General features: G+C 38.9%; 1 protein-coding gene across 1 annotated transcript; it reads left to right on the forward strand.

Annotated features, from left to right (window-relative positions):
* Positions 1–1,471: 1,471 nt before the first annotated feature.
* On the forward strand, positions 1,472–2,673 carry LOC113738996 (major allergen Pru ar 1-like). The gene is made up of 2 exons (XM_027266253.2): positions 1,472–1,722; positions 2,319–2,673. The coding sequence occupies exons 1-2, from the start codon at positions 1,539–1,541 to the stop codon at positions 2,615–2,617; spliced, it is 483 nt and encodes a 160-aa protein (XP_027122054.1). The 5' UTR covers positions 1,472–1,538; the 3' UTR covers positions 2,618–2,673.
* The last annotated feature ends 9,740 nt before the right edge of the window (positions 2,674–12,413 follow it).

Here is a 12,413-nt window from a genome sequence, read left to right on the forward strand (position 1 = left end):
TATGTAATTGTTCTTGTGGGCAAAGTGATAGATCGAGGTACACCAATTTATTGAATTAAAAGAGGATTAACGGTCGCCATGAAGAATAAAATTATTTTTACTCAAAAAATAAAAAAATTGTAGAATTTTTAAATCATACCAAAACTGTATATGATTTTCATTTACATAAAAGCATATGCCTTGACTGGTTACAAATTCTACCATATATTTAGCAATTTTATCTATTTTCTTTTAGTTTCTTTCGTGCCTTGTCATATTCAAAAGTATTGAAGAAGTTTTCCTTTCTAAACTGAACTTTAAGTTTAAGGCCATGCGAATATCAACGAAATTATGTTACCTACTTTGCCTCTTTTTGTAAGAAAGGGTTTGTCTTTCAGAAGTTTTCAAAGAACTAGTCCAATGTATTAAAACTCTTCGGATCTGTTTCATAGCAGCTTGTTTCTACTAACAAGTATGAATCACGTCTTGTAGTAACGTTATTCATGAAGGTTCTTTTTTTTTAACTTTTTTTTAATTAATATTTCGGCATTTAAATCCATAAAGCTTGATGAACAATAAACACAAGTTTTAACTGCCAATTATTCGATGTTATATGAAAATGTTTAGTTCATTACTACATGCAAATACCTATAGTGGCATTTTCAAAGTCCTAATTTTAGGCCCTTTGGGCATATTAATCAACTATTAAACCATAACAAAGTATGCATTACGATATGTAATTGCAAATGTGACAGTGCATTAAAGCCTGCTCGTAGAACAAACTCGATCTTTACATTGATCGTGCTGAAAAGATTAGTCCATAATACTATATAGATTTCTATGGATGTAAATGTTGTGTTAGTCTAGAATTTGCAATAATAAGTGAATAAAAATTTACATTCAACTTGTGGCTGCCTGGTAATTGAGTTTCTAACAAAATTTTTTACTGAAAAATGGTATTCACTGCACAATAAATTCATAAATGAAAATAACGTTTAAAGATGGACAAAGAACAATCCAATCAGGAGATGGCCAATTTTTACATTCAGATTGCTGAATTTGTTCTGCTTTTAGGACTATTAGATTCTAAACAAACAAGAAAGTATATAGCATAAGAAGAAAGAGGAGGAGAAGGTACAGGAAAAGGAAGAAACATATCTTGAACTCTGTCCTGTTTAATGTCAAACTTGCATATGTCTAACACTTCAAGCATTTTTCCTAACGAATATGCTCATCCATGCTGATTTTCTTCAGGAAAAAATGTTTGACTTGTCAATATAGTGGCCCTTGCTGCCTCTAGCCTTTAGTAAAGCCATGCAAACCAAACGAAAAATAGAACAATATTGGACTGATTCCTGAGCAAGGTGTCCTTTCATTTGCCAAGGGTGCACATATTTGCAACTAGCTGACAATTTTTGGCAGAAAATTTCTCCATAGTTCATCTATAAATAGCTTCACCCCTGTAATCCACAGCCGCACAGAAAAACTCCCAGCTTTCTAAGTTTCTTTCAATTCTTATTATTTGGTATCAAGCCTCTTAAGAAGAAATTTCTATAGTCATGGGTGTTACAACTTTGAATGAGGAATCTACTTCCCCAATCGCCCCTAAAAGAATCTTCAAAGCCTCCATTGTAGACTCCCACAATTTAATCCCAAAACTCATGCCACAAGTCATTAAGAGCATTGAAATCACCCAGGGTAATGGTGGAGCAGGAAGCATTAAGCAAATTAACTTTGCTGAAGGTAAGATTACAAGGCCATTCCATTATACGTACTGAAAGCTTTAACAGTTCAAACGCTACTGTCCTAGCTAGAAAACAAAAATTGTAAACATCTCAACTAGTTGCTACAGTTTAATAAAAATATTTATGATCTTTACTACACTCATAGTGCAAAGAATTCTATAAAGTAGACCGCATGATGCTTACTAGATGTGCAATATATATATATAAAATTTAAATAGACGTGATTTGTCATTGATCCAAACTCGTCAGTATAAAATTAATATTTGCATCGACAATATAGAAATGATTTTTGAATTTACAAAAAGTAAATTTGCAGATCGACTTTTCAAGATTCATGTTTAAATTTGGGTAGACGAGATTTGCCATTCATCCAAACTCGCCAGCATAAATTAATATTTGCATTGACAGTGTAGAAACGATTTTTTACTTTACAAAAAGTAGTTTTGCAGATCTAATTTTCAAGCATCATGTTGTATAAGTCCTATACCTTCTAAACCCTTCAATTGGACAAATATAATGTACTTTCCAGAATTTATTGCTATTATGTTGAAAGCAACAGCCACGCTTGTGTTTGAAATTGTCAATGCCTTGCAGGCAGCCATTTTAAATCTTTGACGTACCAGATTGATGAGCTCAACCAAGAAACTTACACCTACAACTACACATTGATTGAAGGCGGTGCATTGACAGAAAACCTTGAGAAAATCACTTATGAGGTCAAGTTTGAGCCAACTCCAGAAGGTGGTTCTGTCTCCAAGGTGACTAGCAAGTACTACACCAAAGGAGATTTCTCACTCAAAGAAGAAGATATCAAAGCAGGCAAAGAAAAAGTTGTGGGAATGTACAAGGTTGTGGAGGCCTATCTCATCGAAAATCCTGATGCCTATGCCTAATCATCTTTCAAGATTTGCTGATTTATCTCTCAATTTCCCTATTGGGGTTCTTTTCATTGTGGCTTTTGTGTGTCTTTAATTTGGCAATAAGGATCTTTACTGTTGTAATCCTCAAGTTTCACAAAACATGTTTCACTAAATTACTAATGATAACAATACCTCGTGTCAACCTGTCAATGATCAAGAAAATTCCAACTTTTGAATTGCATCGAATGGATCGAAGATCCCTTAAACCCTTTTTTGTCAATTACAATAAATAACTGTTTATCTCACAACATATAGGACAGTGAGAGTTTATAATGATTGGATTGATCCTGTCAATGACATATTTTATCCGAGTCATATTGTGTAAATAAATAGTAAATTTGATCAGTTGGACCAGCCCTTGCTGAATATGATACCATAGACAAAAAATGATGAACACTAAAACATTATTCTGGTCGGTATTCAAGACAACAAAAGTGATCAAATTGCAGAATCGGAAAAGAAAAAAAGAAACACTTCCAGATTGAACTCTCCAAATTGCAATAGCCAAGAAGTCCGATCTGAAAAAGCCACATAGAGCGAATGCCTTCTAACACTAATCACATTCCTTAACTGCCCTCTCCGGCTACCAACCCAGAAAGAGGAAAAAAAACTATCATCATAAACTCTCCGTCCAAATTGTGGACAAGTCCTATGTGGAAAGATCAATTAAGCTTGAAATACCTAAAATCAATGTCTTCTAAGATTTAACAAGTCCTGTGAAAAAAAAAATAAGAGACCGTTTACCTTATTATGACCAAGTTTTGGAAAGGGTTAATTTCATTTTACTCTCTTGAAATATACTCTAAATCGCACTTTTGTCCTTAAGCTAGAATTCGGAACACTTTGTTGCTTAAAATCTTAAGCTCATTCCACTTTAGCCCAATTGTTGAAGGACTATATAAAATTGCTGTCACTGTGTAAACGGAATATTTTGATTTTAGTTATAAGGTAACCAAGAGCAGCAACTATTCTGTTAACTTTGGTACATTCCATTTATAGTGGACTAAAGTGGACAAGTATAAGATTCTAGGAAGTAAATCTTTCTAACTTAAAAGAATAAAAATTAGGGAATAGTTCAAAGGTGTAAAATGGAATTAACACTTTTGGAAACTATAACACTATTTATAGTTTCTGGAAGGGATTGATGAGTGTGAGAGATGTGTTGGAAGAAGGGATACTGAGGAGAATAGGGAATGGGGTTAGCACAAAGATATGGGAACATAAGTGGATTCCACAGGCCCCAAATGACAAGCCATCAACAACTAAGCCACAAAATTGTAAGTTTGAAACAGTTCAGCAGCTCATCACTAACAAAAGATGGAACTCCAACCTGGTTTTCAGACTTTTCAATAAGTCGGATGCTATGAGGATTCTTAGTATCCCAGTCAGCCTAGGGGGGAGAGAAGACTCACATTATTGGGGATACAATGAAGGAGGAGAATACACGGTGAGGTCTGGCTATAAGAGGTTTATGAAAGAGAGCTTATGCAGTAGCAATTCTAAGGAAATGGCTGGTACGAGCATGGAGGCAGGCAGTAACCAACGTAAACAGATATGGAATGCATTATGGAGGCTTAATATCAAACACAAAATTAAATTGTTCATATGGAAATGTATCAGGGGTGCTATCCCAGTCAGAGGATAAATTATTTTTGGTGCGTCAGAGGTCCTCTCTCTATAGTAGAGGTTTTCTCACTCTAAAGTAGTTGTGCTCTCTCTTGGGTTAAGAGCCCTCTCACCTCTTTGGTGGGAAGTCAGCACTTTTCAAATATTTTCAAATTCCCACATTCCCGCAAATCTACATCTAGGAAACCATCGATCAATAATCAACTATGAGGGTCTTTGGATTCAAGTTTAAAGGAACGTAGATCAGCTACAGCTAGTCCGTGCATGGAGGGCAGAAGCTCAAGTGCCACTACCAACTGATGTTTTGCTAATGCCTGGACAAAAGAGAGTCAGTGTTCTTTCTTTCCTTTGTCTTGCGTATGCGGCACAAGTGAGCAGTGATCATTATTCTTCTATTTTTGTCTAATTCCTATGCTAAAACCTTTTTCTGTTTAGCTTTTGGTCCACTCTTTCCTTTGTTTTTTTGGGTCCCTTTGCTGTCTGCTTTGCGTTGAGTTATCCTGAGTGTGGGTGGTTATACCACGTGGAATTGCTGGTCTGTTCCATGGAGGGAGATTTGACAGAGCTCCTACAGAAATTTTCCCTTGAAGGGAATGAGCTGCTAGGACCGACGTTGGAGCTGGAGGACTTTCATACGGGGGTGAGAGCTTGTGAGAACAGCTTTATCGGTCGAGTTATAGGAGAAAAAGTTATTAATTTCACTGGAATTAAAAACTTTGTGGCTGTGGCCTGGGGGTACCCCAGAAATCTGTCCGTGGTGGAACTGGGACCTAATGTGTTCCAGTTCAACGTGCAAAACCCTGATGATCAGCACAGAATAGTAGAGGGGGGACCGTGGGTTATAGACAATCAGATGTTAGTCCTGAAAAGATGGGTAGAAGGTATAGAGGAGGATTACAAAGCCTTTATGACTGCACCTCTGTGGGTGCAACTCTGGAACTTACCAGTTCACTGGCTTTCTAAGGAGATTGGAAAAAAGATAGGAGGAGTTTTTATTGATGTTAAGGAGGTTTTAGTCCCACAATCTGGAGGGAAGGAGGGTAGACATTTGAAAGTGTTAGCTTTGGTCGATCTTTCTAAACCTCTTCTCAGAGGTACTGTGGTCAGGATTGCGGGAGCTGGAAAATGGATAGCTTTCAAATACGAAAGATGTCCGGATTTCTGCTATAACTACGGGATTGTAGGACACAGTGAGAGGTCCTGCAAAGAAAAGCGAAGTTTAGGCGGTAACAATGCTGAGAACCAGTACGGTCCTTGGCTGAGAGCAGGGAACACTAGGATTTCACCCCAGGGAAAATTAGGGAGGTCGACCGAGGGGAGTGATAAACGCTACTGGACATTTAGGAATGGGGAGATGGTCGAACAGGAAAAAATTAGGCCACAAAATCTGAAGAAACTTGTAGCTGGTTTGGAGTTCTCTGGTAAACAAAGGGGTAGCAACCAGGAGCGGGAGACAGTAGGGTCTGATTTTAGAACAGAGCTGGATGTAGAAACCTCAACTAGAGAGGAGGAAGATAAGGCAGAATCACATGATAGGGTGGAGAGACAGACGAACGTTGAGAAAGAGGGCCTTGTTCTCACCACCTCTTTTCAAATGGGGGAAGGAATCCAGACTTGTATTGCAGCGGTAGAGATGGAGGAGGATGTAGAGGTGGCAGTGCACAACCAAAATCTGGAAACCGAGCTCAGGGAGAAAGAGGCAGGGGTCTTAGTTCTTCATCAGGACTCCCTGGGAGATGAAAAGATGGGAGGGGTGACAGAAAGGCAATACAGGAGATCCTTTAGGAAGTTAAAGCATCCAGTCAAAACTAGAAAACCATTACAAGTGTTAATTGATAATGACTTTTCTCAGGCTAGAACTGGAAAGAGGAAGATGGTGCTTAAAGATGAATTGATGGAGGAAGCACAACAGGATGCAACTCAAGGGAAAAAATCTAAACCTATGGTTGAGCTATATTCTGAAGAGACTAGGGGAAAGGGAGAGGGGTCCTTCCTTAATGGGACCTCCAGTTGCAAATGAGAGTTGTGGTGTGGAATTGCCAAGGGGTGGGGAGTCCCTTGACAGTTCCCAGTCTGAGGGAGGTTAACAACCTCTCCTCCCCAAGTATGTTTTTCTTAAGCGAGACTAAGAATAGGAAGAATGTGATAGATAGAATAGCTAGAAATCTAAGGTTGGATCATAATGTGACAGTGGAAGCTATGAATAGGGCAGGTGGTATGGCTTTGTTATGGACTAAGGAAACTCATATTGTGGAGGTAAACACTACAGCCTTCACTATAGAAGCTAGAGTGGAAGATAATGAGACCCGGGCTACTTGGTGGTTTATTGGTGTTTATGCCAGTTGTGACCAGAGAATTAGGAAAGAACAATGGAGAGTGTTAACTGATAGAAGCAGTTTGTGGGGATCCAGATTCTTAATCACAGGTGACTTTAATGATATTTTGTCAAATGATGAAAAATGGGGGGGAGCGTATAGGGAGGAGAGGAGTTTTAGGGACTTTAGAGATTTCATAGATTGTAATAGATTAGTGGATATAGGTTTTGAAGGTCACCCTTGGACGTGGAGTAATCACTGGGATAATGAAGGTGAAGTCCGACAAAGGCTTGACAGATGTCTTGGAAGTGTGGAGTGGTTTCAAGAGTTTGAGATGGCAAGGTGTCAACACATTGATACCCTTGCTTCTGATCACTCTATACTTTTACTAGATACTAATCCAGGGATTGGGAGGAAGAAGAAGAGGTTTTATTTTGATAAGAGATGGCTCCACAAAGAGGGGATCCAGGAAGTGGTGAAGCAGGCTTGGAACAAGGAGGAACTTGGTTCTAAAATGTTCAAAGTAACTAGGAAGATTAGAAATTGCAGAATCGAACTTTTGAAGTGGAGAAATAAAGTCCAATCTAACTCTAGGAGCAAAATTAATGATCTTAAACATGAGCTGGAAAGAGTTAGGATCTCAGATTCAGATAAGAGAAACGAGGAGGTAAGGGATCTTAAGAAGCAGCTGGCCGAAGCTTATAAGGAGGAAGAAATCTTTTGGAGTCAAAAGGCTAGAATTAGTTGGCTGCGGGAAGGGGATAAAAATACTAAGTATTTTCACTCTTACGTCAAGGGAAGGAGAGTGAGTAATAATTTGAGCAAAATACAAAGAGAGGATGGGTCTTGGACTAACAATGAGGATGAGCTTGTGACTGAAATTGCTGTCTATTTTAAGGAGCTGTTCACGAGTGGAGGGAGAGGTGAAATGACAGAAATTTTATCTGGTATTCCACACTCAATCACTCAGGAAATGAATGATAATCTGATCAAGGAAGTTAGCGAAAAAGAAATCCATGAGGCTTTGTTCTCTATGAATCCAGAAAAAGCACCAGGTCATGATGGAATGACTCCAATGTTTTTTCAGAATTTCTGGAGCTCCATTAAGAATGATATCATACCAGCAATCAAAGCTTTTTTTCACTCAAGTCTCATGCTTAAGTCTGTGAACCATACTGTCATATCTCTCATTCCCAAAACTTTGCATCCAATCAATTTGAAAAATTACAGGCCTATCAGTCTATGCAGTGTGATCTACAAAATCATATCCAAAATCTTGGCCAATAGACTGAAGAATGTCCTGGATTCCTGCATAAGCAAAACTCAATCTGCTTTTATCCCTGATAGACAGATTTTGGATAATGTGATTATTGCTCATGAGTATATGCATTATTTAAAAAACAAAAGACAGGGGAAAGAAGGCTACATGGCAATCAAATTGGACATGGCAAAGGCATACGATAGGGTGGAGTGGCACTTTCTGCTTGCTATGATGGAACAAATGGGATTCTGTGCTACGTGGATCAACTGGATCCATAGCTGCCTGAAGACAGTGAGTTACTCTTTCAATTGTAACGGGGAAGTCAAAGGTTATGTGTCCCCAGAGAGGGGAATCAGGCAGGGGGACCCTTTGTCCCCTTACCTGTTTTTAATCTGCTCAGAAGGCTTCTCGAATTTGTTGAGAAGAGCTGAGGAAAGCAAAAGAATTGCAGGTCTAAAGATCAGCAGGCAGGGTCCAGTTCTTACTCACCTTTTTTTTGCTGATGATTCTATCATCTTTTGTAAAGCAAATAAGGAAGTGGCAGGGGAGATTATGAAAGTCTTGAAAGTATATGAAAACTCCTCAGGGCAGTTGGTCAATTTGGACAAATCTGCAGTGTTCTTTAGCAAAAACATGGTCAGCGAGAAGAAGGGAGAAATCTGTCAAGCTCTGGGAGGAATGATAGAGGCAACACAAGGCAAATATCTGGGGCTCCCAATGGTTGTCTCAAGAACTAAAGAACAGATTTTTGGCTTTGTGAGGGACAATATAAGGAAAAGATTCCAGAGCTGGAAAAACAGATTTCTGAGTCCCGCAGGTAAAGAAGTATTGCTGAAGGCAGTCGCAATGGCTATGCCTACGTACGTTATGTCGTGCTTTAAGCTGCCAAGGAAATTGTGTAAAGATGTCTGTGCACTGATGGCCAATTTTTGGTGGGGAGAATCTAGTGGAAAGAACAAAATACACTGGATTTCTTGGGAAAGAATGGCTTGGGATAAAAAGGCAGGTGGTCTAGGATTCAAGGACCTTGAAGCTTTCAATCAAGCTCTGCTAGGAAAGCAAATATGGAGGTTAATTACTAGACCAAATCTGTTGGTGACCAAAGTGTTAAAAGCTAAATATTTTCCAAAGGAGTTCATCTTACATTGCAGTCCCACCAAAAATGCATCCTGGTTTTGGCAAGGCTTAATGGGAGCAAGAAGCCTACTCAATGAAGGACTGATTAGGAGGATAGGGAATGGGCGGAGTACAAGCATCTGGGATCATAAGTGGATTCCAGATACAACTACAGGTAGACCGACTACAAGTCGAAGGAACAATTGTGGGCTGGAAAAGGTGGAAGAGCTCATAAATCATCAAAGATGGAATAGGAATATCATATTCAGAAATTTTAACAGACATGATGCGCACAAAATTCTAGCTATTCCCTTGAGTCTTACAGAGAGGGAGGATAGCTTTTACTGGCAACCAAAGGCGGGAGGGCAATACACTGTAAACTCGGGCTACAATTTCCTGATGCAGCAAAACCGACAAAGAAAAAAGGGCAACCCTGATGGAGCAAGTTCCAGTTATGCAGATGGTAGCCCTCAAGTTGTTCAAATGTGGAACACTCTGTGGAGTTTAAACATCAAGCACAAGATCAAGTTTTTCATTTGGAAATGCATTCAAGGAGCCCTGCCAGTGAAGGAAGCAGTGAGGAGGAGAACGGGACAGGGTGAGCCTACTTGTACAACTTGTGGAACTGCACAGGAAACAGTAGAACACCTCCTGTTGACCTGTCCTCATTCGATGAACATTTGGAAGGCAGCTCCTATTCAGTGGGATGGGGCAAAGGACCAACAAGGGAACTTCAAGCGATGGTGGCTAAGGATTACAGAAGCAAGGCTTAGACCAGAGGGGTTGGAACACATTGGTTTAACGGCAAATATCCTATGGCAGGTGTGGAAAGAAAGAAATAAGAGGGAATTTGAGAAATCTGACATAGTTACACCTTTCAAAACAATAGCAAGAGCACACAAGGATTGGATGGAACAGCTGCAGGAAGAGGGCACGACATTTGGAAAGAGCACAGAAGAAACAGCCCCTAGACAAGATTTGCAAGATCAGAACCTTACGAATGAGGGAGCTGTGATAATGGAGATAGAAACAACAAACAAAAAAGGACAGCATACATTTGGGATAGGAGTCACAGTTAAGGAATATGCAAGGAATAGAATGACAGGGTGGTTAATGAATGAGATCAGTCTGGGAAGCAAAGTCCTAGATGATGCACTAGCTCTGAAGCTGGCCTTATCCAAAGCTGTGCACCGAAGCTGGAGTAAGGTGAAGCTGAAGTTTTGTAACAAGGAGCTATGGAGACAAATCAAACAGCAGAGGCCTGCGGACATCAAGATGGCAACAGTACTGGAAGACATCTCTAAGTTACAGAGGTTGTTTTGCATGTGCTCTTTTGACTTGTGTAGACAAGAACAGATGTTAGTTAGCAAAAAATTAAGTGAAGATGCTTTAGGCATTATTGTTGATGAGGAAAGATTGTTTCCTCAGTGTTCTTAGAACACTTTTTGTATAGCTTCTCTCGAGCCGTTGCTCGCATATTGTACTCTTTCTCATTAAAGCAATGAAAAATCCTATCGTTTCGAAAAAAAAAAAAAAAAAAAGCTATCCCAGTCAGAGAGGCAATTTTCAAGCGAACTGGAGAAGGTGATCCAGTTTCTAAAGGCTGTGGAGAAGAACCGGAAACAATTGAACATACTCTTCTGCAATGTCCCATAGCAAAAGCCATCTGGAAAATAGCTCCAATAACTTAGGAGGGGGCTGATGATCAGATAGGAAACTTCCACAGATGGTGGAGTAGGATCACAGAGGCGAAGAATAGACAAGATGGAAGAAACCATATGGGGCTCACAGCTAATATATTTTGGCAAATTTGGAAGGATAGGAACACAAGGGAGTTCGAGAACCAGGCAGGCTATAATCCGTGCAGTGTTATTCAAAAAGCACACATGGAATGGCTGGAGATTGTGGAGTTAGATTCGAAGAAGGAGCCTCAAAGCACAACAGAAACAGTGGTACCAGTGGAAGTGGACAGTGTTGCACCAGATAGCCACGAAGGGGTAAATCTGAGAGTGGCAATCAAAACCTCTAAGAGAAATGCAGTACTGGGTATTGGAGTTTCTGTGCGCAGAGTACCAAATGAGGCACAGGAAGTATGGGCCTTAAAAGACAGAAGCTCGGGTGACCACATTATTGATGAGGCTACAGCAATCAAGCTAACTTTATGCAAAGCTTTGGACAGACAATGGAGTACCATCTCAGTGCATATTCGTAACAAAGGACTGCTGAAGCTACTCAAGCTTGGTAAAGCTTCGGACTGCAGAATGACAACACTGATTGAGGATATCCTTAGCTTAAAATCACTGTTTCGAATGTGCTCATTTTGTTTAGACAATAATGATGATAACATATATTGTAATAGTGTTAGTTCTTATGCCCAAGGCATTTTGTTGGATGAGGAATTCCTTGTTCCTCCGTGTTCTTGAACACGTTGTGTATAGCTTTTCGGGCCTTTGCTCGATGTGTAAACATTTTTATTGATCAATGCAAGAGTAATAACGTTTCAAAAAAAAAAAAACACTATTTATCAGTTGGAAACCTTAGATTTCATGCTAAAATTAATCGTTCCAACTATAAATAACACATCCATGGTAATAACAGGGAAAATCTTAAATCTTAAATCTCATTAATTTAAACAAATGAAACTTATAATGCAAAAAGTAACTCACCTTCCTATTTCTCTTCTTAAGATTATGGCCTTCCTATGGCACAGTTTATCATAATAACAACAAAACTAGCTAGTAGCTGCAAATGAAAGCAAAAACAGTATAGCAGGTAAGATAGGCAAAATATGACTGACATTTTTTATGATTGATCATGGTATTTAACTGACCAATGATAAGTTTAAAAACGAATTAAAACTCACAAAATTTCCATGCAAATACAGATTTCACAGGAGAGGCATAATTAGAAAGGTTTTAGTAATCAAGTAAGAAGCAAAGAAAAATAGTTGCAAGTAGTGATATATAACACTCTAAATTTCCAAGAGGTATGCATTAAAAAAAAAAGAAAAGAAAATCGGTTGGCTCCAAGAAAGAGAAAGTTCATTAGCCTGATACATCAAACATCTCTATAAACAGTATGAAAATTAAAAATTGGTGTATACTATATGCTTAGCTAAACAAAAAAAAATTTTTTGGTCAATTTACAACTTCTACTTTAATCCATCCAGGCAAGAGTCCAATTGGGCCAAAGAGGCTAAAGGGACTCGTTCTCACCTCGATATCAAAGGAGTACACTGCTACACATCCTTTAAATTTTAATGATAAGTGCAGAGGTTTGAACCCTGATCACTACATCTATTTTAATGTATCTAAGGGAGGGTCCAACTAGACTTAGAGGAGTTAGAGAGAGTGGTTCTCACCTTTAGACCAAAGGAGTACATTACAATATATCCTTTAAATTTTATTATGGGTGCAAAGATTTGAATTCCTAATCTACAATTAGACCGACA

The sequence above is a fragment of the Coffea arabica genome, chromosome 4c (genome assembly GCF_036785885.1).
Source record: "Coffea arabica cultivar ET-39 chromosome 4c, Coffea Arabica ET-39 HiFi, whole genome shotgun sequence".
In the NCBI taxonomy this organism is placed as follows: domain Eukaryota; kingdom Viridiplantae; phylum Streptophyta; class Magnoliopsida; order Gentianales; family Rubiaceae; genus Coffea; species Coffea arabica.